This window comes from Lampetra planeri, chromosome 9 (genome assembly GCF_965212315.1).
Source record: "Lampetra planeri chromosome 9, kcLamPlan1.2.h2, whole genome shotgun sequence".
NCBI classification, from domain to species: domain Eukaryota; kingdom Metazoa; phylum Chordata; class Hyperoartia; order Petromyzontiformes; family Petromyzontidae; genus Lampetra; species Lampetra planeri.
The window spans coordinates 13364018-13390683 of NC_136115.1; the positions used below are offsets into that span (position 1 = coordinate 13364018).

At 55.0% G+C, this 26666-nt stretch overlaps 1 protein-coding gene across 1 annotated transcript; it reads left to right on the forward strand.

Annotated features, from left to right (window-relative positions):
• The first annotated feature begins 23944 nt into the window (after positions 1-23944).
• On the forward strand, positions 23945-26083 carry LOC144720773 (uncharacterized). The gene has a single exon (XM_078597799.1). It carries the CDS (start codon positions 23945-23947, stop codon positions 26081-26083), a length of 2139 nt encoding a protein of 712 aa, XP_078453925.1.
• Positions 26084-26666: the final 583 nt, after the last annotated feature.

Consider the following 26666-nt stretch of genomic DNA (forward strand, 5'->3'; position numbering starts at 1 on the left):
CTCCCCTCATGGCGTCTGTGACCACCACAGTGGCTAAACGGGGGCTCTGGACGGGTGCGAGGGGCTGGTAACCCCTCCACCTTCAATTAACCACCACTAAACTACGAATTAAACATAAACCTGTAATTAATAAGCTTGTGCCGGAGGCCCCGGGGGGTCAGGCTTTTATGACGTCTCCTGGCCAAACCCCATTTGGCGGAGCCAGGAGATTGAATTTTAACCCTCGGGGCTCCTCCAGAAACAACGAAAAACCATTGCGGATGGCCACGTGGAATGTTCGAACGCTCACTGCGGAGGAGAGGCTGCCACTCCTCTGTCGGGAGCTGGACCGGTACCGCCTGGATCTCTGTGGCATTCAGGAGGTCCGGTGGACCGGTTCTGGCTCCTGCCACCATGAGGGGTGGACAGTCCTCTACTCGGGGCAGGAGACTGCCAAACAACAGGGTGTGGCTCTTCTTCTGAACAAAAGAATGAAGGGGGCGTGGGAGCGTGGCGGTGAGGTGTGGGAAGCTGTAAGCCCCAGGATACTTTGGGCTCGCCTTCCCATCAACCAGAGGCGAGGAGTGGTGGTCGTGGTTACTTATGCCCCCACCGAAGACGAACATCTGTGGAGGGATGCAGGCAAAGCCGATGAGTCGGACGCTTTCTATGACCTCCTGTCACAGGTGCTGGCTAAAGTGGCCACTCGGGACAGAGTCATCTTGTTGGGTGACTTCAATGCCCGAGTTGGTCATGATGCTGGCACCTGGTCTGGAGTGATTGGAAGGCATGGGCCAGATCAGCTCAATAATAACGGTAGGAGGCTGCTAGATTTTTGTGCAGCCCATGGGCTTGTAATTACTAACACGCTCTTCCGGCATCGGCGCATCCACACAACATCATGGATGCATGCCGGGTCCAAGCAAGAACATCTGCTGGACTACGTAGTGACGGACCAGCGGATGCGAGCTCATGTCCTTGACACCAGGACCTACCGTGGAGCTGATCTGCCCTCTGACCATCGACTAGTCATCTGTAAGATGCGCCTGCCATTCTTCCACTCCGGTGGTGGGTGTACACCCAGGATCCCATTCCAACCAAAAGTAGCCTGGTCTAAGTTAGCTGATGAAAGTTGCAAGCGAGAATTTCATCATCGCTTGCAGCTGGGGTTGGCATCGTCCCCCACTCCACCTGATGTCGAGGGTAAATGGGCGAGGTTTAAGACTGTGACTCATGCAGCTGCAATGGCTGCTTTGGGTACGCGGTCCAGACCTCCCCAGAAACCCTGGCTGACGGAGGAGGTGTTCAGGTTAATTGAGAAAAAGCGACAGGCCCACTCTCATCGCCTACAGCATCCCACGTCAGAGAATGAGGAGGTTTACCGCAGTCTTCGCTCGGAGGTTCGGAGAGCCGTGAGGCGCTGTAAGGATGGGTGGTGGTCGCGGGTTGCTGAGGAGATGGAGTCTGCCTCAGTGTCCCGCGATCACAAATCACTATTTAACTCCATCAAAAAAGTAACCTGTAGCGCCACACCTATTACCATCATTAGAGGAAAAAACGGTGATCCAATCTCCGACCCCCAGGAACAGGTTTGCAGATTTGCTGAGCATTTCTGTGAGGTCCTGGGGGAGGGAAAATCTCTCAGCCAGGAAAACATCATGGCACAAAGTGGGGATAACCCTGCTGAGGCTGCGGTGCCTCAAATATTGGAAGAGGTCACCCCCTGTGAGTGGCTGGCTGAGGTACCGGCTGTTGAGGAAGTACTGAGGGCGATCCGGAGTCTGAGACCAGGGAAGGCACCGGGCAGAGATGATCTCCCAGGCGAAATGCTGAGGGAGGGTGGCGTTTGTGCACAGACTGCCCTATATGACATCATAACAACAGTCTGGACCACTGGACGGGTTCCGCAGGACTGGAAGGATGCCCTGGTGGTCCCCCTCTTTAAGAAGGGGGACCGTACCGACTGTAACAACTACAGGGGCATCTCACTCCTCAGTGTGCCGGGTAAGGTCCTGGCAAGGATTATTCAACATCGCCTTGCTAGGCATGCTGAGGAGAGGCTTGCGGAGCCCCAATGTGGTTTCAGGAAAGGGCGGTCCTGCACAGATGCCATATTTTCTGTCCGTCTGCTACAGCAGAGGTGTAGGGAATTCCAAAAAGACCTACATCTCTGCTTTATTGACCTGGTCAAGGCCTATGATACCATCAGTAGGACTGGGCTCTGGGTTGTTCTTCGTGCTTTCGGAGTCCCTGACCCTCTGCTCACGATCATTAAGGACCTTCATGATGGTGAGCGGGCCCGGGTAAAACTACGTGGCCGGGAGTCGGAGCCTTTCCCTGTACACCTTGGGGTGCGACAGGGATGTCCTCTGGCTCCCACATTATTTAACATCTATTTCGACTGCGTAGTTCGTGAAGTCTTCAATAGCTGTACCGGGGGAATTACCATTTGGTACAGATATAATGGGAGGCTGATCGACGCCCGGGTGCGATCAAGGGATGGCTCCCTATTGGTCAACCACGTTATGTATGCCGATGATTTGGTAATAGCTGCTCATTCAGAAGACGAGTTGGAGACGCTGCTGCTGAGACTGGAGTGTGCTACTAAGAGGTGGGGCCTTACCATCAGCCCCACCAAAACTAAGCACCTGCCTGGGTATTTTGTACCATCGGGCACTCCGCCCCCACAACTCCCAATCGGTGATGGGGCAGTTGTGGAGAGAGTAGAGAGTTTCCCATACCTGGGCAGTGTGCTCATGACCGGCTCCAGTTTATCAGCAGAGGTCTCACTCCGAATCAGTCGAGCGGCAATATCTTTTCATCGGTTGCGTAACGCTGTGTGGAAGCTACCTGGTCTGTCGCTCCGCACGAAGCTTCAGGTCTTCTCGGCCACGGTCATTCCCTCCCTTCTCTATGCTTGCGAAACGTGGACCCCCCTAGTGGAGCATCTTCGCCGGTTGGAAACATTTAGGCTGGCCTGCCTACGATCCATCCTGGGTTTAACCAGGCTGGATTATGTGAGTTGCTCACAAGTCCTTGAAAGATCTGGGCAAAGTCCCATCAGTGAGCTCCTCCGGCAGGCAAGGCTGCGTTGGCTGGGTCATGTAGCCCGCATGCCCAGCCACCGCATGCCTAAACAGCTTTTGTTCGGCCGGATCGAGGGGGCTAAACGGGCGCGGCACGGGCTAGAGAAGAGATGGAGTGATGTGGTACAGGAGGACGTGGAGCTGAGTGGACTTGCCGATGACTGGTACCAGCGGTGTCAAGATCGGCCTCAGTGGAGGAGGCTCGTGAAGGACGCTACTGGGCAGTTGGAGGCAGTCGCCCTCCAACAACAACGGAGGGCGGAGGAGCGACGCTCACAACAACGAGCGGAGCGCCGGGTGGCTAAAGCACAGCAAGTTGGCACAGTAGGGGGCACAGGTGATGCATCAGCCAGTCATCTCGGTCATCTCGGTCAGTCGACCCGTGGCACCTGGGTCTGCCCCGTGACCTCCTGCCAGCGGGCGTTCGACACTTCACGTGGCCTCAAGGTGCACATGGCTTGGCACAAGCGTCGTGGTGACGTCACCGCCACTTAGTGGCGAATGGCGGTTGTTGTTGTTGTTGTTGCGTGTGTGTGAGTGTGTGAGTGTGTGTGCTGTGTGTGAGTGTGTTGCGTGTGTGTGTGTGTGTGCGTGTGTTCGTGTGCATGCGTGTGTGAGTGTGTGTGTGCGTGTGTGAGTGTGTGTGCGTGTGTGTGTGAGTGTGTGCGTGAGTGTGTGTCTGCGTGTGTGTGTGTGAGTGGAAACATTTAGGCTGGCCTGCCTACGATCCATCCTGGGTTTAACCAGGCTGAATTGTGTGAGGAGCTCACAAATCCTTGAAAGATCTGGGCAAAGTCCCATCGGTGAGCTCCTCCGGCAGGCAAGGCTGTGTTGGCTGGGTCATGTAGCCCGCATGCCCAGCCACCGCATGCCTAAACAGCTTTTGTTCGGCCGGATCGAGGGGGCTAAACGGGCGCGGCACGGGCAAGAGAAGAGATGGAGTGATGTGGTACAGGAGGACGTGGAGCTGAGTGGACTTGCCGATGACTGGTACCAGCGGTGTCAAGATCGGCCTCTGTGGAGGAGGCTCGTGAAGGACGCTACTGGGCAGTTGGAGGCAGCCGCCCTCCAACAACAACGGAGGGCGGAGGAGCGACGCTCACAACAACGAGCGGAGCGCCGGGTGGCTAAAGCACAGCAAGTTGGTACAGTAGGGGGCACAGGTGGTGCATCAGCCAGACATCTCGGTCATCTCGGTCAGTCGACCCGTGGCACCTGGGTCTGCCCCGTGACCTCCTGCCAGCGGGCGTTCGACACTTCACGTGGCCTCAAGGTGCACATGGCCTGGCACAAGCGTCGTGGTGACGTCACCGCCACTTAGTGGCGAATGGCGGTTGTTGGTGTTGGTGTGAGTGTGTGTGTGCGTGTGTGTGCGTGTGTGTGTGAGTGTGTGCGCGTGTGTGTGTGAGTGTGTGCGTGTGTGTGTGTGAGTGTGTGTGAGTGTGTGTGTGTGCGTGTATGTGAGTGTGTGTGCGCGTGTGTGTGTGTGAGTGTGTGCGTGTGTGTGAGTGTGTGAGGGTGTGCGTGCGTGTGTGCGTGTGTGTGAGTGTGTGTGAGTGGGGGCGCGTGTATCTACGTGGGAAGCGGTGGAGCAGTCGTAAGGGCGCTGCGCTACGAACCCGGCGGATCGAGTTCGACTCCCGCTCACGGCCAACACCAGTGACGATTATCCGAACCATTCCTGGATCTCCCCTAGGTCGACTCAGCCTCAAACGAGTACCTGGCGCAATGTATAAACATGACCACTGGGGAGACAAAGGCGGCCGGACGTGGTGCTGGCCACCCACCCTCTCGTGTGCCGTTCCTGCCTTCAGAGGTTATCGTTAAATGGCACTTGCCCCACAGTCTGTTAAGGCTATACAGGGGTTCTTTGTGTTTGTGTGTGTGTGTGTACAACCGCGTGGGTTTGAGAATTTAATTGAAAACTCGCATGACGGGGGAGCGGTGGCGTGGCGCAGTGCGTGTACTCAGATAACGGGAGACTCGAATCCGATTGCTGTTTGACGAATGTCTCAACCAATCACCGTGCTCCCTTGTGTGGACTCAGACTTAACATGGGCACGTGGATCGGTGTCCAACATTGCACCGGGGAGACACAAAGGGGGCAGGGCCGAATACTGCCCCCCGCCCCACCACCATCTCGTGTGCCGTGCCGGGCTTCATAGGCGCTACTCGCGTACAGCACTTGCCCCAACAGTCTGTTAAGAAGGCTATAGGGGGACCTTTGTCTTTGTACTTAGTACGCGTGGGTCTGCGTATTTAATTGAAAGCGGACACGTGGGCCGACCGCTTTCAACCGCACGCGACGTGGCGAGGAGGAGGAGACGGAGGAGAATGCAGAGCGACCTCGCTGAGCCACAGACCGATGCAATTTTATCAATCAAAAGAGCTGCCGCTCGATGCGTCGGGAGCGCTTCATTTGAATTCGAATGAAGACGCCGCGGCAGGCGTGGAACGGAGCGACGGGGTGCGCGGAGGAAGCGAGCGACGGAGAAGCCGCGGAGAGGGGGGGGAGGAGGAACGCGGTGGTGGCTGGGGGAGAGGAGCCGAGAGGCGACGATGTGGAAGAGCGGTGGGGTCAGGGGAGTCCGGGATGGGTGCTGCGAGGGGAGAGAGCATTGTGGGACAGGAGCCGCAGGGGGGGAGGGGGGGGGACGAGGGGAGGTATGGTCGACGTGGGGGTTTACACGGGGGGAGGGGGCGAGGGGGGACGGTGGAGGCAGCAGAAGAGAAGCGGCTTGGGCTGTGCGGCTTTCGCAAGGTCGCGAGTTCAAATCCTGCTTGGCGATTTATTTATCCCATCGTCCCTCGCGGATCGAAACAAATAATTGCCACTTTAGTGGGGATGTAAACAGTCGTTGTCCTATAGATAGACTCCCCCCCCCCCTCCTCCCGCCCGCCATGGTAATGTGGAATTTCCATCGCTGGCTCAAATGTCAACATTTAAGCAGGAAATCACAAGAGACATTTGTCCTGCGCAGTTGCAGGAGCGTGGTTGGCACGCGGCCTGGTGCGGGACATCGAATGGAGTCACCGCCCCTCCCCCCTCCTCCCGCTACACCCCCCCCCCCTCTTCGTAGCTCCCCGCCCCTCCCCCCTCCTCCCGCTACACCCCCCCCCCTCTTCGTAGCTCACCGCCCCTCCTCCCGCTACACCCCCCCCCCCCCTCTTCGTAGCTCACCGCCCCTCCCCCCTCCTCCCGCTACACCCCCCCCCTCTTCGTAGCTCCCCGGTCTGGGCCCCTCGGCTGTGCAGTGCCGCAGTGCAATGGCACCGCCTGCACTGCGCATGCGCAGCTACGCCCCGCCGGTGATCTGGATCTGAAGAGTAAGAGTCTGGATCTGGATCTTGACTGACACTGGAGGAATCGGACGAGACACAAAGCCACTTTTCACAGATGTCCATTAGGGGCGAAACGTTACAACGACGTCGACACTTGTTTTACCTTCGGGGCTGTCCATAAATGACGTCACGCGATTTTGGACGATTTTTTGACCCCCCCCCCCCTCGTCACAAGGCGTCACAAAAAGTCAGACCCCCCTCAAATATGACGTCACAAAGCTCTGCCCACCCCCTCCCAAATAATATAAAACATGCTTCAAATCGCTTTAAACTATTGTCATTGTAGTGCGTATTTAATGTGGCGCTGCACTCTGATGTTGTAGGAGAAACATTTATTTAAAAGTATATTTAATTAATTAAAACGTGTTGTCTATATTTTTTTAAAGTTGCGCATTTTCATGTGACATCACATTTTTCAACCCCCACCCCCCTCCCCCTCGTTACACATCGTCACAAATGTCTGACCCTCCCCGCCCCCTAGGTGCGTGACGTCATTTATGGACGGCCCCTTCCCACAAAGTGCAATAATCCGCTCCGTGATGTAGAAAAATGTACCACCGTCATCATCATCATCACTATCCACGGGCAGATAGCCCAGTCGGTGGCCACTGCACGTGTCGTCATTTTTTATTTCCACTTTCCTCTCTGTCTGGTGCCAATATGCTCAAGTAGTAGAAACATTACCTCCCCACGAAGCGGCAATAACTCGATTCGACCCGCGAGGCATTATAGACCTAATAGACCACTAAGCAAGATTTGAACTCGTGTGGTGGAGGGGGGTGAGTGTGGGAGGGGGAGAGTGTGGGGGGGGAGAGTGTAGGGGGTGAGTGTGGGGGGGAGTTAGTGTGGGGGGGGGTGAGTGTGGGGGGTGAGTGTGGGGGGGGGTGAGTGTGGGGGGGGGTGAGTGTGGGTGGGTCAGTGTGGGGGGTGAGTGTGGGAGTGAGTGTGGGTGGGGTGATCGTGGGGTGGTGTGGGGGGGTGAATGTGGGTGAGTGTGGAGGGGGGGTGTGGGTGGGTGAGTGTGGGGGGGTGAGTGTGGGGGGAGTGTGGGGGGAGTGTGGGGGATGAATGTGGGGGGGGGGGGGGTGAGTGTGGGGGGGGGGTGAATGTGGGTGTGTTGGGGGGTGAGTGTGGGGGTGAGTGTGGGGGGGGTGAGTGTTGGTGTGTGGGGGGGTGAGTGTGGGGGGGTGTGGGGGGGTGAATGTGGGTGTGTGGGGGGGTGAGTGTGGGGGGGTGAGTGTGGGGGGGTGAGTGTGGGGGGGGGGGGTTGATTGTGGGGGGCAGGGCACGTGCCCAGCGAGGGTGCTGGTGGAGTGGGAGTGCAGCTGGGTTCGTGAGCAGGCCACGTGTGGGGAGGCGGGATGCCTCCTTCGTCTTGGGATTTGTCGCTGCGTTTGGACACTTGGGTGCCGACGTCCGCTCCCTCCACTCCCCCCTCCACTCCCCCCTCCACTTCCTCCTCCACCGCGTCGATCGACCCCCGCCAGGCCCCCGCCAACTGGGTGATCGCCCCCCTCCCCCCCCCCCGCATTAGCACCCCCTCTGAGGGGCATCGCGAGATCGCTGGCTCACCGCCGCGCGGGGTTATTCCGCACGCGCGTGCTCCTGTGGGCAATTATCTTCTAACACGCGCACGCCCCCACAAGCTAACGCTGCCCCGCACTCGCACTAAGACTGTGCTCTAAAACGGCTGCGCGAACACGCGCGCGTCGGTGGGCGGTTGTATCCCAAACCCGCGTCCACACAAAGACCCAAACTACAGCGGCGGCGCGAACACGCGCGCCCCTGCAGGCGATCATTCTAACCAGCGCTCGGGCTGCGGCTCTGTCCTCACTCTCGCCGCTCGTCCACCCACGAAGCTGCTCCACACGCATGCACACAAGTCACAAACACTGCGCCGAAGCTCCGTGCTAATGTCTTTATTCGCGGCGCAAAAAACTCTGCACCTTCCGGAGGAAATATTCTGCGAGCAGAAGAGCCTATCCCATCGCGATCCAATTCCCCTCCACTGCGAAAGTCGGAGGGACGGAGATGAGAGAGGCCTCTACCTATCGCTGTCTCGTAGCCGCACTCGCTAGCGTCGCCCGGACGCTGCGAGTGGCTGGAGGGGGCAGGCAGGGAGTCGGTCTGGGTCACCAAGCGGCTGGAGAGCAGAAGACCCTTGAACCGTTTCGGGTTTTCCTTTTTTGTGCCCTGGGATTTCGAAAATCCAGGGTTACATTACGTCATCCTGCGCAACCAATCGTGTGCTTACCTTTTAATTTTCAAACGTTTCACTGCCGTTACCTAGGGCATGACGTTACGCTATCCCCCGGCCCATTGTCTCCGCGGCCGCATTCCTCACCCCTGACCCAGCCGGTTTACCCTGAGCGGCCGCCCGGCTGCCGAATACCGGCGGTATGCGCAGGGATTTCCCTCCCACCTCCTCGTCTGCGCTGCTCGCGTAATATTTCACCCTGGCCCCTCCCCGGTGCTGTGAGTGTCTCATTGCGGTTTCTGTGCCCCCATACAATTTTAAGCCAATTTAGGGGGGCCGCAATGTAGATTGTCCTGGGGGGGTCGACCAATTTCCTGGCACCGGGAAACCATGGAACTTCCCCTCTAGGGGCCCTTCGGATGAAAACCCGTGGTGCCAGACGATCCCCCGCCGGAACACGACGTGTGTGTGTGCGGCTCGTGTGTGTGCGGCGTGTGTGTGTGTGCGACGTGTGTGTGCGACGTGTGTGTGCGCGCGGCGTGTGTGTGTGCCAGGTGTGTGTGTGCGGCGTGTGTGTGTGCCACGTGTGTGTGTGCGGCGTGTGTGTGTGTGCGGCGTGTGTGTGTGCGACGTGTGTGTGCGCGCGGCGTGTGTGTGTGCCACGTGTGTGTGTGCGCCACGTGTGTGTGTGCGGCGTGTGTGTGCGCCACGTGTGTGTGTGCGGCGTGTGTGTGTGCCACGTGTGTGCGGCGTGTGTGTGTGTGCGGCGTGTGTGTGTGCGACGTGTGTGTGTGCGCGCGGCGCGTGTGCGTTCAGGGCGGGGCTAGGGGGGGAGTCGCGGCGCGTGCAGAGCGGCTTCGCGGTCGTGGCACCACAGACACTCTGCAGCACCCCCCCCCCCACCACGCTGTATACATTGCGTAGCAGTAGGGGGCAGGAGGGGAGGCTGATTGGGTTGGTGCGTGGTGGGGAGTCAGGAGTGGCCGAGAGAGAGAGAGGAGAGAGAAAAGAGAGAGCCCTGCTTGCAGTGGTTTATGGAGATTCGCAGAGAGAGGTGGGGGGGAGGCGAGGGATGCAGGGGAGGGGAGGGTTCGTATGCTGGAGGCAGTGGGGTGATCAACGGGGAGCGGTAGTGTCGTAGTGGTCAGTGCACTGCGCTACGATCCTGGCGGGTCGTGTTCGATTCCCACTCAAGGCCAACATTAGTGACGATTATTTGAATCGGTCCTAGGCCTCCTTCAGGTCGACTCAGCGTGAGCGTCGTCACTCGAGAGACAAAGGTGTCTGGGCGTGGTTCTGGCCACCCACCCCCTCGTGTGCTGTGCCGGCCTTTATAGGTGCCTCGCTAAAAGCACTTGCCCCTACAGTCTATGAACGCTTTAGGGGTGATCTTTGCCTTTTGTGATCAGGGGAAGGTGTTGGCATGGTGCACGCGGAGTTGTGATGGGAGGATTTCGCCTGCTCTGCACTGGACACGGGGATGGGCGATGGGGTCAGAGTCTGGGTGGGGAGCAGCGGTGCGGTCAGATTGTTCCATGTGGATGCAATGTATGTATGCATGTTGAGCTCCTTTCCCACAGGATGTAGCCAACCGTGCTGATCGGAGGTGCGGAAGGGGAATTTGGGAGCAAAAAATCCACCGGACATAGTAATCCATCACCCATTCAACATAAAGATCAAGCTTAAAAAACGAACTCCGAATGTAAGCGGTATCGATCAATCACCCCCGCCTCCCCCCCCAAATTCTGAAAAGCAACCTGGAAATCACTCAATTCGGATTACACCCGAGCAGCAGCAACACCAACATCACCCCCTACTGTAACAATGTGGCAGGACTCTCCTGAATAAACAGTCTTGAGACTCAGTGCGGTGTTTTAAAAATAATATGACACCAGACCATAATACAGATTTATTTTGGGATAAATCGCATACATATACAAACGTATCGTTAAACCCGCCACCACCCGACACAGCCACTTAGTAAGGTTTGTCACGTAAACAGATCATGCCAATTCGTTACTAGTACAGCACACCGGTGCGTTGGAGATCAAAGCCGCAACATTTACAATCTGAGCAAGATACCAAATCTCGCAGTGGCTACCGCCGCTGATGCACATTCGAGACCCGGCCTCCACCATCTGCCGTGACAGTTCCCACCACCGCGAGTGGCCGGACTTGTGGAGACGTTGCCCCGATGCCTGTCTCGGCGATAGGCCCATCGCTCAGCGACGGACTGGGACAAAACAAAATCGGCCTCATGCATTTACCAACACAGCGGCCCGGATTTGGGCCGCGGAGTAGTGGCTGGATGTTGCGACCTGATGCAATTGGCGCGATGTCGTCGCGCGATCTCATTGGCCCATTTGGGCTGCGTCCAAATAAATCAAAATGGGGCCGGTGAGGAAGACTATTTGGGGCTGCCGTTTATGGAGACGTAATGCCAACTGAGAGTGTAAATAAGCAATGAACCGTACACGTTATAGAGGGAACGAAACATTGTATTACATTTTTTTTTACTCTGATCACATTTGCCATTTCCCCACATAAACCGGCCCACCGGCCCTCGGAATGGACCGGCCCTCCGGGCACCTACCCTATGGCCAGTCCGGGCCTGCGTGCTTCGCCCCATGCAGCGCGATGCTCTGCAATTTGTGCTCAAAATCGACAGCACCCGCCCTACCGGGTTCTCCACCGCACCTCTGAGTTTGCTCGACCCCCTGTCTCGCCACAAAAACAAATTCCTAACATCCTCTCGGATCTTTGAGCTCAAATGCCACGGACTTTCTTCCCCGAGCTGCTGAGCTATGGGTGCTCGCTCTCTGATCTTCACAGTCATGCAGACAGCATTCCCACCTCAAATACCCTTCGAGAAAAAGAATCGTCCATCATCCATAATTTTACATCAGAAAAGGTCATCACTCGTGCAACGCAACTCCTTTAACCATTCCTTCAGTTTCTCCTGTAGATGGGGGGGGGGGGGGGGTATGCATTTGCCCACGCATGTCTGCATCGCTAGATGGGATGCCGTGCCGCATGGACGCCGGGATGGGCGAGATGTTAATTCCCTCGCCTGGTATGCAGGAGGTCGTGGGTTCGATTCCGATCCTGATGTATGCTGTATATTTGGAGTATGCATGTTCTCTCTCCCCGCAGTCGCGTGGATTTTTCTGCGGATCCTCCGGATTGTCCCTCAACATTGAGAATGAACACGCGTTCAGAGAATTTGGCTTCTAGACATTTCCACGTGATAAGCCACTTCGTTGGGCTATCATTTGTGATAGCCAGGTCGCTTCTGAAAAAAAAGCTACTCTGTAGCTCAGTGGGCCTTACCTGGTTAAAAATAATAAAACTGTTCACGGAATGGCAGCCAAAGGCACGAACGCGTCCAAGAAGGATCACCGCTACGGAGATGGAGCAATGAAATCTGCTCATGTGCAGGGAGGGGTGGAATGGATGGAAGCTGTGAAGGATGGCCATGCACAGTGAGGCCATCATCCAACAGTGGATAGACAATGACCCCTGCCGTTGCTGCTGCTCCTCCTATCCAAATCTCCTTCTGCAACCACAAGCCACAAAGACATTTACACAGAATAGCCCAAACGATCACTGGTCAACAACAAAAAAAACATTTTTTTCTGGCCTGGACTTTTGCAGCTGTTTTAGACTAATTTCAGGGTTCTGATTCCAAATCTGATCTCAGATTTGCTCTATCACATCTCATTTTTATGCTATCGACATACCCCATTTTCATTGATTTTACCCGAAATTAACTCTGTCACTTATGATTGCAAGTTTTTGCGAGTCAGTGGCTGCTTTATTGTTAAAATATGGTGCTGTATTTTTAGGATAGTGTGTTTATAATATCATTTTATGTAGATATCCACATTTATTTAATATTTTTTCTGCAGTTTTTATTGCAAATGCAATATTTGATATCTCAAAAACCTGATGTGATAGACAAAAACTGATGCCAGATTTGGAATCAGCACCCCAAAATTACATTAAACCGTTGGAATACCTTATGCCAGAAAAAGTGTGTTGACCAGTGTTAGACGAGGCCGTGAGAGAAACGGGAGAAATGCCCAGAACAGGGCTGACGGACTACCTCGTTTCGAGGCTGATCTCTTCCCTCAACAAAGTTCGAATGTTTGCCCCAACGCACGGTTTCATTTCGGATGTGAGGCTCACAATAATAACATGATATATTAAAAAAAATACAATAACACCATAAATAAATGTAAACGCACAGAAAATCGACTGGAGGCAAGACGGACAGTCGATGATCATTTCAGTTTCCCCTTTCTCCGAGGGAGTTTTTTTTTTGTTGGCTCAGAAAATCTGAGAGCCCTGTTCCCCGGCGATGTGATGACATATAATAATCACACGGCCTCCCAGGAGACTCGGGATGGGTGGGGGCGATATTAAGCGGTTCGTAATGGCCAGACTGAGATACCAAGTTTGAATTTGGCTTTCTGTCCCGTGATGATGAATTCAGGGTGCTCAAGCGTGGCGGATTGATGGTGTCAGCCCGCTCGGCAGTGACTGTGGCACAGAAGAGAAGAAGAATCGCATTACATCAGGATTGGCAGGCAATGCATACTATTCCAAAAAGACAAGAACATTTAGGGTTACGCAGCGTCTAAATGAAACCACATCCCCAGACGCAGAGAAGGTGAGAGTCAAAGGCGGGGAGCGAAACTCCACCGCCTGGCTCCACCACGGCACCGTCTGCTCGGCCGTCCGAAGGCCTCGCGGATTCGCCAGAGGTGTCGAGACGCGGCCCCAGGCATCGCGGGAGGCCTCTCCCGCTGCCTCGGGCGCGGTGGTGGGACGCGGTGGCCGCTCCGGCGGGCGTGCCTGATGCTGATAGTGGTGATGGTGATGATGGTGGTGATGGTGGTGGTGATAGTGGTGGTGGTGTTGGTGGTGGTGATGATTGGTGGTGGTGATGGTGGTGGTGATGATGGTGGTGATGATGGTGGTGATGATGGTGGTGATGGTGATGGTGATGATATTAGTGATGGTAATGATGGTGGTGATGATGTTGGTGATGATGGTGGTGATGGTGATGATGGTACTGATGGTGATCATGGTAGTGATGGTGATAATGGTGGTGATGGTGATCATGGTAGTGATGGTGATCATGGTGGTGATGGTGATGATGGTGATGTTGGTGATGATGTTGGTGATGATGGTGGTGATGGTAATGATGGTGGTGATAATGGTGCTGATAATGGTGGTAATGATGATGCTCATGGTGGTGGTGATGATGAAGGGGATAATGGTGGTGGTGATCATGATGATGGTGTTGATCATGATGATGACCGTCACCGCATCGTCTGCGTTCAGATATGCTTCTTCAGCCGTCTGGAACGCTCTTCCTTCCGATATTAGGAAGCCACTGGAAGCTGTGCACTTTTAAATAATCTTGATTAAAAACTAATTTAATTATAACTGCTGTTTGTTTTTAGTTTGTTGTCCTTCCCCCGCACCTCCGGTTAGGACGTTTGGCTACGTACGGTGCAAAAGAAGTTGAACGTACCATACATTCATGGTGAAGCTGGTGGTGGTGGTGATAGAAGTAGAGGAGAAGGGGAGAGTCTTGAGCTTGGACTTGAACGGGGGCAGGGAGTATTTATCACAGATGGATGTGGGAAACAAGACGGTGGTGAGGCCGGTACTGTTGTATGGGGCCGAGTGCTGGGGCACAAGAAAGAGGGAGGACCAAGCGATGGCAGTTACAGAGGCGAGAATGTCGCGGTGGATGTTGGGTTGCACAAGGAAGGATCGGGGGCTGAGAAATGAAGAAGTGAGAGGAAGACTCGAGGTGGTAGAAATCACGGAGAAGATGAGAGAGAGAAACGGCTCTGGGTGTGGTTCGGTCACGTGGAGAGACAACAGGAAATATTACTGCAGGTCAGAAGGTGCAAGTGATGCAAGTGATGAAGGAAAGAGATGAAGAGGAGGCAGAGGAAGAGGTTGGGGGGGGGGGGGGTGGCGATGCGATGGGACACGGTGGCCCGAGGAGCGGAAAGAGAGATGGCGCAGGAGAGGGCAGCGTGGAGAAGGTTTGCAAGGACAGCGGACACCCCCACGTGAGTGGGAAACACGCGGTGGAAGAAGAAGAAGACAGAAGTTGAAGAAGGAGGTGGGAAATGGAGTTTCTGTCAAGATGACAAAAACAAATGCGACATGTGATTGGCCTCTCCTCCTTCAACCCCACTGGCTTCCCATGTGTAGGACTCGTACTCTCGTTGTCTTTCTCATCTCGTTTATTCACGCGTAGAGTTCACACCTCCTCCTTATCATCGCTCCATGTCTCTCCGTTCGCTCCGATGCACAACCCGCCATTAACAACACTCCATGTCTCCCCGTTCCTACCGTACACTGTGTTCTCTCTATCCACTACTACCGTACACTGTGTCCTCTCTATCCACTGCTACCGTACACTGTGTTCTCTCTATCCACTGCTACGTACACTGTGTTCTCTCTATCCACTGCTACCGTACACTGTGTTCTCTCTATCCACTACTACCGTACACTGTGTTCTCTCTATCCACTGTTACCGTACACTGTGTTCTCTCTATCCACTGCTACCGTACACTGTGTTCTCTCTATCCACTGCTACCGTACACTGTGTTCTCTCTATCCACTGCTACCATACACTGTGTTCTCTCTATCCACTGCTACGTACACTGTGTTCTCTCTATCCACTGCTACCGTACACTGTGTTCTCTCTATCCACTGCTACGTACACTGTGTTCTCTCTATCCACTGCTACCGTACACTGTGTTCTCTCTATCCACTGCTACCGTACACTGTGTTCTCTCTATCCACTGCTACCGTACACTGTGTTCTCTCTATCCACTGCTACCGTACACTGTGTTCTCTCTATCCACTGCTACCATACACTGTGTTCTCTCTATCCACTGCTACGTACACTGTGTTCTCTCTATCCACTGCTACCGTACACTGTGTTCTCTCTATCCACTGCTACGTACACTGTGTTCTCTCTATCCACTGCTACCGTACACTGTGTTCTCTCTATCCTTATCGTATCTATTCCTGCTCACTGCTGCTCCGTCTCTCTCCTGGGCACCAACCACTCCAGCTCCAATCCCAACCAAGACTCCCGTCTCTCCGTTACGCTGTGCCCTTTATCCCCGCACCAATCAGTCCCAAGCTACTCGCCCCCAGGCCCCCAGCCTCACGTGACCATGTTATTGCCGCCAGGCCGGCGCCGGTCATTAGCCACTCACCCTCCTGACCAATCACCGGCCTGCGTCCTCAGTCACCCCTAACACCTGTAGCATCTCTTAACGACCCCCCCCCCCTTAATGCCACGACAACAACAACCGTGTCCTCAGATGTTCCCACTGTACTCTGCTCGCTTGCCTAGCAACAGAACGCGTGGCGCGTGATATTTCAAGTCCTACACATGTACTACCACTGTCTTTTCAAATACCTGACGCTCGTGTTTAAGCCTCTTCGTGGACTTGCCCCACCTCATCTTGCCTCTCAGTTCCTTCCATCTCCACCTCCCCTCTCGTCCTCTTCGTTCACAATCTTCTCTCTCTCTGTCCCTCATTCTCCCTGTGGCCAATCAAGTGTTTGGCCTTTCTCCCTCCTTGCACCTCTCCACTGGGATCAACTTCCCCTTGTGCGCTGAGCAGTCTCCCTCCTTAAACTCCTTCTGCATAGCCGGGGGGAGAATTTACGGGGAGAATAACAAATTAAAACGTTGAAGATGTCTCCCAGGCTCACAAACAAGAGGGCGATTGTGAGGTCAGGTGTCTCTTTCGGAGTCACCCCCCCCGGTACACGTGGATGAATTCAACTCGACGCGTCGCATTGTGCCCTGTGCCCTCTTAGCAAGTGGGAACGCACCGAGGGCTAATTAGATTGGCTTTGCTCGAGAGAACCGGGGCAAGTGGAGTTGCAACGATTACATTTATGACGAGCTCGTTGAGTTATCCCACTGTATCCGCGATGGCTAGGAGATGTTAACAACCTCGCCTGGTACGCAGGAGGTCGTGGGTTCGACCCGACCCTGACGCCTGCTGCTGTGTATTTGTAGTTTGCGCGTCTCCCACCCCGTCGTCGTGTGGATTTTTCCCTCCACGTTTCGTAACACGCCTTTAGAGCATTTGGCTGCTATACATTTCCACGTGATCAGTCCCTTCGTTGAGCTATCATTTGTGGGCAGGTCGCTTGTAAAACATTTTTTTTTGTAGTTTTCAGTACACGAGGGGTTTTCTCCGAGAGCTCAAATTTCCTTCCACGCACCGGACTCCATTGTTATTCCCTGGGCGGGAATAATAATAATATAAAAATGAGGAAACTCGTCACGATACAAACACACACACTCGGCACGGAGACGCCGCAAGGCCAGCGCGTGCATTGGCGGGCGAGCTGACTCGTCAGCTCTGTAGCCATTACAGCGGATCTGCTAAGTGTTTAAACCGAGGTACGGAGAATGAAAGCTATCTATCAGCCTCACCCTGTTCGCGGTCATCACCCTATGATAATGTCACGGTGCTCCTCCATAACCAGTCCCCACAACATCGTCATTCCCCAACCCCATGCACGCGCTGACGTCAATTCCTCCACCGAGTTGACCGGGAGTAACCCCGCGGTGTGAAGACATGGGATGGGTGGCTGGAGGTGAGGGGACACGGTCACACAGGGGTTGCGATGTGGGATCGGTGGCTGGAGGTGAGGTGACGCGGTCAGGCAGATGAGGCGATGTGGAATCGGTGGCTGGGGATGAGGTGCCAGAGATGAGGGGAGGGGGAGGGAATGAAAGAAGGAAACGTGGGGAAAAAACTGGACGTAGGAAGAGTGATAGGTGGAGAACGTTGCGGACGTCGGAGGGAGCTGTGTGTGGCGGAGGTGGAGTAAACGGACTGGAGCCCTTAGCTGTCTCCGTGTGTCGGTGAACAGAGTGTCCGCTACAATGGCGAGTTGACTCTCAGTGCTCTGTAATGGCCCCAATCGTTTTGGTAATCATCAAAACAACCCCAATGTCGTGTAGAGGCCTCGTCGTTTTTCTGAGTGTTATAACAGTTAACTCTCAATGCGCTCTGCTGGCCACATCATTTTCTGGTGTTCATGATACAAAAAAACCTCTCACAGATGTGTATTGGCCTCCCCTCTTATTTGCGATCGTCCGAACACAGACATTGAATCAACAGAGACTCTGAGTGAACCACTCTCATTTGTTGCAACCTTCTATTGGCAGCAGTAAACATAGCCACTCGTCTCCCTCCAGCGTCTTGAGCCACGGTCGGAATCGAACGTTTATATAAATACAAATCGCCTCGTATTGCATGGGACGGGTGTAATCTGAGAAGGACAGCAGTGCGTGAAATTTAGCATCACTCTGTAATGACCTGGGAGAGTAATTATATTCCAATTAACGACGTACCGATTAAAATCTCTGATGCTGCTCCTGCTGCCGCTGCCACCGGGCCCGACCGAGATGTCTCCGGCGTGACCTCCTGCCCTGCGCTTTGTGCCAAGGCGTGACGGGGTACATCGCGTGACCCCCTGAACCCCGGCGCCACGTGTGCCAGTGGGCAGATTCGCAACATGGAATCCAACCAAGGGGCTTGCAAGTTTTTTTGTCGCCGAATTTGCCTTCGTGTTTGGCCGCTGCTCGTGGGCTCGATCAGGCACGTGACAGGCCTAACTCGACGTAAGTGTGCAGGGTGCAGAAATTATTGAATTTTTTGGGATCGTTGACCCAGACGGAACTCCGGTATGAAATGAATATCCTTAAATTAACATAATGTCCTTATCGGGGCCAATTTGCAGCTCCCCCCCCCCATATTCACTCTCCTCTCCACACCGCGCGCCTCGAGAATTAAAGCGATTTCTCTTGTTTTCCCCAAGGCTGCTTTAGCATAAGGAATGGGATCCGAGCCGCGCTGGTCCAAAACAAATCTATTTGAGGTTGGCTTTTCTTGTTTGATGAATGGAGAAGGAAGGAGGCATTAACGTTTTCGACCTCCGAGTGTGGACGCCTCGCGCTGCTGTGCGCACGCGTGACGCGAGAAGTCGGGAAATTCGCGACAATCACACGCGGCTCATGTGTGCATGTGCGTGGAACTGGGGGTCCTGGCACAGGGGATGAAATAGAGGGGGGGGGGTGGTAGGGGGCTGTTCAATTCCCCTCCATTTTCCTCGCAGCCTGGAACCTCCATGGCTTCCGGCCCATTGGCTCCTGTGCAGTTGCACCGCCTGCACACTCGATAGGTATGCCGCTGGAATGTATGTTGAACTTCTTTTGCACCGTACGCAGCCAACTATGCTGATCGGAGCTGCGAAGGCTGCGTGACCCCGCGGGTCCAGTTTCGGGGGGAGGGCGTCAGTTCAAAACTGGAATCCGGCGCCAGGTCAGCTCATCATCATCTCTCTCTCCTGGATTAAATAAAGACTTTTCTAGGTAGGCACTGCCATTGATACTGAACTGATGACATTGTTTTTGCGTGAGATAAATTGCTGACAGTACCCCAAGTACTCGTTTCTATTCTTCTGCACGCAATTTCGTATTGATATTGTTGGCAAAACCTTTTTTTTTGGTAAATGCTCGCCGTCCTGCATTGGAATGGTTGTCCAATTGTTTTCTAAATTACGTTGTGTGTGGGAAAAAACCAAAGAACCTGGAGAAAACCAACACATACGAGGGGGACAACATTCAAAGCTCCACACAGGAATCCATCAAATTAAAATTGGTACATTTGTCAAATTTCATCTCTAATCCCTCTGCTCCTCTACATTGGCTGCAGGCCGCCGTCTCTCTCCTCCCCCCCCCCCCCGTTTGCCCGTTGCTTTGTGTGCGGAAGGACTTCGCCTGGAGCCGAGCCCTTTGATCCCTGGCCAATTGACACTCAACCCTTTAATGAACCCTCGGAGTCCCCGAGTGGCCACTCCGATGGACCTTAGGGCCCTAGGAGGGAATCGCCGTGAGCTAAGAGCCGCGCTCATCGCCGGCAGCACAGAACAGGCGCGCGGGGGGACGCGCACTCTGCGAGAGGCACTCCAGCCGAAACGATGAACCCTTGACAGAAGGAGGTGGCAGATTGGGGTGTATGTGGGGGAATGGGGAAGGGCGTCAGCAAATGGCGGGGGTCCATGATTGCGGTGGTGTTTTCTGCTCCAATGAGACGCACTTGAGCGTAAAGTGGCTGCGGCTTCAAAGCCCCACGACCAAATCACCCGGAGGGCGTGCGATCTCGTCACATCTCGTCACATCTCGTCAAAACGAACCTGGATGACGCTCGCCAGCAGGTCTGATGAGGCTGCGGCGTGGCCACGCGGCAGGGAACAGAGGTGTCAGTGCAACAAAATGCATCGTCGTTGTACTGTACTGTGTACGTCTATGCCCCCACCCCGCCGCCACCTCCGCACGACCCGGGGAGATGGGTGCGACCCGCGAGCCCGTGCGTAGAGGGGAGACGACGCCTGACTCGCCCGTGCCAGATTCCAGATTCACGTGTCGACATCAACGGCCGAGACGGACATCTCCCCTCGCGGTGGATTCGGACCCCGGCCTAAATTTGTCACGGCGAAATTTGTTTCACTAACATAACACCACATTCGTGGGCACGCGAAGCGGCCTCCTTATTAATGCTTCATGGCCGGGGGGGGGGGGGAGTAAGTTAGGGGTGAGGAATGGGCCCACACGTTCTGGCTGAAGGTGACGTGACGACGTTAGCGGAAGGGGCTCGCTCGCACGGGCAGAGGCGGCGAGCCATGACCCGGAATGATCCCTCGGGCGGTCCGCGCGGCCCTCTTCATTTACGGGCCGCTGCGGCTGCTAGGAATGTGAATATCGACCGACGCCGTTAGAGCTGCAGGTATTATCCCGGATAAATGTGCAGTGAAATTATACACACGCACACACACACGCGCGCGCGCGCAAAATCAGACACGTGTAATTTGTTGATTAAAAAAAAGCTCTCACCAATTAATATCAGATCTATCTTGGTCTCGAAATAATTAATTGTCCCCAAAGGCCCTCCTCCCCACGTATAACCATTATGAGGATAAATGCTAGAAATGAATGCCATCGTTTCACTAATAGTCTATCTGCTGCAGATTCGCCGATAGTGGCGGCATTGGTTAACATGAGTAATGTTAATTCACATTTTTTTGTGTTCACTGAAAACAGGAAAGCAAACGCTACGGCGGTATAGAGAGAAATAGGATCATCTAATTACAATAAACATTTAATCTTGCGCCTTATTTAGCGGCGAATTAAAACAAACTCAGTTACTAATATTGCTTAAGCCTTGGAAGCACCACATGTCTGTGTGTGTGTGTTTTTTTTGGGCTCGCATTCCCATCATCCGTCGGCGAGAAGTGGTGGTCGTGGTTACTTATGCCCCCACCGAAGACGAACATCCGTGGAGGGATGCAGGCAAAGCCGATGAGTCAGACGCTTTCTATGACCTCCTGTCACAGGTGCTGGCTAAAGTGGCCCCTCGGGATAGAGTCATCTTGTTGGGTGACTTAAATGCCCGAGTTGGTCATGATGCTGGCACCTGGTCTGGAGTGATTGGAAGACATTGGCCAGATCAGCTCAATAACAACGGTAGGAGGCTGCTAGATTTTTGTGCAGCCCATGGACTTGTAATTACCAACACGCCGTTCCGGCATCGGCGCATCCACACAACATCATGGATGCATGCCGGGTCTAAGAAAGAACATCTGCTGGACTACGTAGTGATGGAACAGCGGATGAAAGCCCATGTCCTTGACACCAGGACCTTCCGTGGAGCTCATCTGCCCTCTGACCATCGACTTGTCATCTGTAAGATGCGCCTGCCATTCTTCCACTCCGGTGGTAGGTGTACACCCAGGACCCCCATTCAAACCTAAGGTGGCCTGGTCTCAACTAGCTGATAAAAGTTGGGGTTGGCATCGTCCCCCACTCCTCCAGATGTCGAGGGTAAATGGGCGAGGTTTAGGACTGTACCTCAGGCAGCTGCAATGTCTGCTTTGGGAACGCGGTCCAGACCTCCCCAGAGACCCTGGCTAACAGAGGAGGTGTTCAGGATGGCTGAGAAAAAGCGACAGTCTAATCGACTACAGCATCCCAAGTCAGAGAATGAGGCGGCCTTCGCTCGGAGGTTCGGAGAGCCGTGAGGCGCTGCAAGGATAGGTGGTGGTCGCGGGTTGCTGAGGAGATGGAGTCTGCCTCAATGGCCCGCGATCACAAATCCTTATTAAATTCCATCAAAAAAGTAACCTGCAGCGCCACACCTATTGCCATCATTAGGGGAAAAAACGATTATCCAATATCCGACCCCCAGGAACAGGTTTTCAGATTTGCTGAGCATTTCTGTGAGGTCCTGGGGGAGGGGAAATCCCTCAGCCTGGAAAACATCGTGGGACAAAGTGGGAATGACCCTGTTGAGGCTGCTGTGCTTCAAATATTGGAGGAAGAAGTTACCCCCTGTGAGTGGCTGGCTGAGATGTCATCTATTGACGAAGTATTAAAGGCGTTCCAGAGTCTGAGACCAGGCAAGGCACCGGGCAGAGATGATTTCCCAAGCGAAATGCTGAGGGAGGGTGGCGTTTGTTCACAGACTCCCCTACATGATATCATAACATGGGTTCTGCTGGATTGGAAGGATGCCCCTGTGGTCCCCCTCTTTAAAAAGGGAGACCGCACAAACTGTAACAACTACAGGGGCATCTCACTCCTCAGTGTGCCGGGAAAGGTCCTTGCAATGATTGTTCAACATCGCCTTGCCAGGCACGCTGAGGAGAGGATTTCAGAGCCCCAATGTGGTTTCAGGAAGGGCCGGTCCTGCACAGACGCCATATTTTTTGTCCGTTTGCTACAGCAGAGGTGTAGTGAATTCCAACAAGACCTACATCTCTGCTTAATTGACCTGGTCAAGGCCTATGATACCATCAGTAGGCCTGGGCTCTGGGTTGTTCTTCGTGCTTTTGGAGTCCCTGACCCTCTACTCACAATCATTAAGGACCTTCATGATGGTGAGCGGGCCCAAGTACAACTACGTGGCCAGGAGTCGGAGCCATTCCCTTTTCACTTTGGGGTGCGACAGGGATGTCCTCTGGCTCCCACATTATTTAACATATTTTTCGACCACGTAGTTCGTGAAGCCTTTGATGGCTGTACCAGAGGAATTTCCATCTGGTACAGATACAATGGGAGGCTGATCCATGCCCGGGTGCGGTCAAGGGATGGCTCCCTATTGGTCAGCCACGTTATGTATGCCGATGATTTGGTGATTGCTGCTCACTCAGAGGAGGAGTTGGAGGCGCTGCTGCTGAAACTGGAGCATGCCACTAAGAGGTGGGGCCTTACCATCAGCCCCAGCAAAACTAAGCACCTGCCTGGGTATTTTGTACCATCAGGCACTCCACCCCCACAACTCCCAATCGGTGATGGGGCAGTTGTAGAGAGAGTGCAGAGTTTCCCATACCTGGGCAGTGTGCTCATGACCGGCTCCGGTTTGACAGCAGAGGTCTTACTCAGAATCAGTCGAGCAGCATTATCTTTTCATCGGTTGCGTGACGCTGTGTGGAAGCTAACTGGTCTGTCGCTCTGCACGAATCTTCAAGTCTTCTCGGCCACGGTCATTCCCTCCCTTCTCTACGCTTGCGAAACTTGGACGGCCCTAATGGAACATCTTCGCTGATTGGAAACATTTAGGCTGGCCTGCCTACGATCCATCCTGGATTTAACCAGGCTGGATTGTGTGAGGAACTCACAAATCCTTGAAAGATCTGGGCAAAGTCCCATGGGTGAGCTGCTCTGGCAGGCAAGGCTGCGTTGACTGGGTCATGTAGCCTGCATGCTCTGTCACCGCATGCCTAAACAGCTTTTATTCGGCCGGATAAAGGGGGCTAAACGGACGCGGCATGGGCTAGCGAAGAGATTGAGTGATGTGGTACAGGAGGATGTGGAGCTGAGTGGACTTGCCGATGACTGGTACCAGAGGTGTTAAGATCGGCCTCTGTAGAGGAGGCTCGTGAAAGACGCCTCTGGGCAGTTGGAGGCAGTCGCCCTCCAACAACAACAGAGGGCGGAGGAGCGACACTCACAACAACGAGCGGAGTGCCGAGTAGGGGTCGGCACGGTTTGGCTCAAACCACCAAACCGCGGTTTGAACCGAACCAAATCGGTTTGGTTTGGCTCTGTTTGAACTGGTTCGGTTTGGTTTGGGGCTACGAAAACCGACTCGGTTTGGCTCGGACAGGGTGGAACCGGCTCAAACTAGTTTGGTTGGTTGTAAAGGCGACACGAAAGGACATGCTGTAGTTGCCTTTGCCTGCGAATTCACTTTGCAATTGCATCTCCATGGCTCGAGCGGCTCAAGACGGCGCCATCCCCGGCGGCTCCAGCATCACAAGGTATCTCATCCACGACGTGGAAGAGACCAAACACGCCGGTAGCGACGAGGAGCCGATGGCGAGCGAACGTGAGAGCCCGGACGCCACGCGCGGCGACACGCGGCAGAGCCTCATGCGCACCCTCGGCGCCGCAGCGCTGCAGACCGCGACGCAGCCCAAGCCCAAGAAGGCCCGTGTGTCCCGAGCGCTGTGGCACGACGAGTACTTTGAGACGAGCCAGGCCGCGGGCGACGTGCAGAGCCGGACCTGCAAGATCTGCACCCTCCAGTACGCGGGCTCCACCTCCTCGGGCACCCGTATCAAGCATCTCAAGACCCATGGGATCGTCGACCCCGAGTCGCCCACGGTCGTCACGTCGCCGCCGACGGGGAAGGGTTTGCTCGTGCAGTCCAAGATGGCCACGCCCATGTCAGCGCACGCGAGCAAGGCCATGGACAGCTTTGTCGCCGAGTACATCGCGACGAGTGGTCTAGGCCATAAACACGTAACATCGGATCCCTTTACGACTCTTCTTCAACGAGCTGCCCCGGGTTACGAGCCCAAGTCTGAGCGCACGGTCAAGCGCCGCATGCTCGAGATGTATGTCGTCCTCAAGCTACTCGTGCTACAGTACTTTACTACTTTTGGCTCTTGCGTCTCCTTGACCTACGACGGTTGGACAAACGACGCCATGACCGGCTTCTTCTCGGTCACCCTCCACTGGATGGACCCGGCGTCGTTCTCCATGTGCAACTGCATCATTGACTTCTTTTGGGTGGCCCCGGGCGAAGGCGTGGGCAAGCGCATGGCGCAGCGCCTGCACGAGCTGCTCGACGACTTTGGCGTGTGGCCGCGCCTGCTCGCCGTCGTCACCGACAGCGGTTCTGACGCCGTCGCATCCGCCAAGTCCCTCACGCTCCTCGAGGGGAGCAACCTGCGCTCGACGTGCTGCTTGCGGTGCATCGCGCACTGCGTCAACCTCGGCGTCAAGGCCTCATTCGGCGCGTTCGAGACACTGCTGCGCAGCCTCCGCGCGACGCTTGGCGCTATCCGCAAGAGCAAGACGAAGAGGGCGGCCTACACGTCGCTCGCGCGGCACTACCTCAAGTGCCCGCTGCAGCCGCCTTGCCTCGACGTGGTCACACGTTGGGGTAGCACGTACGTGATGCTCACGGCGTCGCTAAGGCAGCGCCAAGTGATCGACGCCATCTGCCTTGAGCCCGGCTGGTCGCGGAGCCAGGCCGGCTTGTCGGACGAGCAGTGGGAGCAGGCGGCGCTGCTCTGCCAGTTCTTGGAGAAGCCGGCGGCCATCTCCGATGTCATGGGCGCCGAGGAGTACTGCACCATCTCGAACGCCATCACGGCGCAGGAGGCTCTCTTGAGCCACTGCATGACCCACCGCCCGAGTCCTCATGTGGTCGTGAGCTCGGCCACCGTGACCATCTCCGACTACATGGTCAAGTACAGCGACCTTCTCTCGTCCGAACCAAGCCGCGTCGCCCGCTTTCTCGACCTGCGCCACCCCAAGCCCGCGGCCTCGAGCACCGAGTACAGCAATATCAAGGACATGATGACGGACATTCTCAACCAGCGCTACCCAGCGTTGACGACGGACGCGGCGCCGAAGGCGGCGCCGCGTGGCGGCATTAACATCCTCTTTGACATGGTCTACGCGCCCAACGCTCACGACGGCGCCGCCTCCGAGGTCGACCGCTTCCTGCTTGAGCCGACTCAGGACCTGAGCATGGACGTCGTCGAGTGGTGGAAGCTGTACGGCGGCAAGTACCCGCGCCTACGACGCGTGGCCCTCGACTATTTGCCTATCCCGGCGTCGTCCGTGCCCTCCGAGAGAGCAAACTCGGCCGCCAAGCGCTCCTTTCTCGACCGACCAAACCTGCACAAGTGCACGTTCAAGGCCGAGATGTGTGTGCGCTCGTGGGCGCGGATGTTGCCTAGTGTTGGGGTTTCACTGCCATTGAACTACCACACTGCGTTCAAGGACATTGGGCGTGCCAAGCTTGAGGAGATGGCTGTGGACGACATCGTCGTCCAGTACTTGCTAGTGAATCTCAATATGAAGAAAGCCTGCGTAGAAATGAGCGATTAATACACTTGATATTTGTATTGAATGCGAATATTGTTTGCCGCGCATCTTTTCGGTTCAAGCCAACTCAAGAGGTTTGGTTTAGCTTAGTTTGGTTTGGTTTTGGTTTGGTTTGGTTCAGTCGTCGCTGGTTTGGTTTGGTTTGGCTTGCTCAATTTGAAACCAGTTTGAGTCGGTTCAAACCGTGCCGACCCCTAGTGCCGAGTGGCTAAAGCACAGCAAGTTGGCACAGTAGGGGCACAGGTGTTGCATCAGCCAGTCGTCTCAGTCAGCCGACCTGTGGCATCTGGGTCTGCTCCGTGACCTCCTGCCAGCGGGCGTTCGACATTTCACGTGGCCTCAACGTGCACATAGCCTGGCACGAGCGTCATGGTGACGTCACCGCCACTTAGTGGCGAATGGCGGTTGTTGTTATTGTTTTTTTTCGAAGCCCATAAAAGAACCCCCGCATTTAATCACAGCCACCCAACTAAGCATACGGACACACACTTAACACGTGAGCACACGGATTTATGTGCCCCAGCGTAATGGACCTCTATTCCCATAACAACCAACGCCTGCTTCGTACGACAATGGTGGCAGCGGG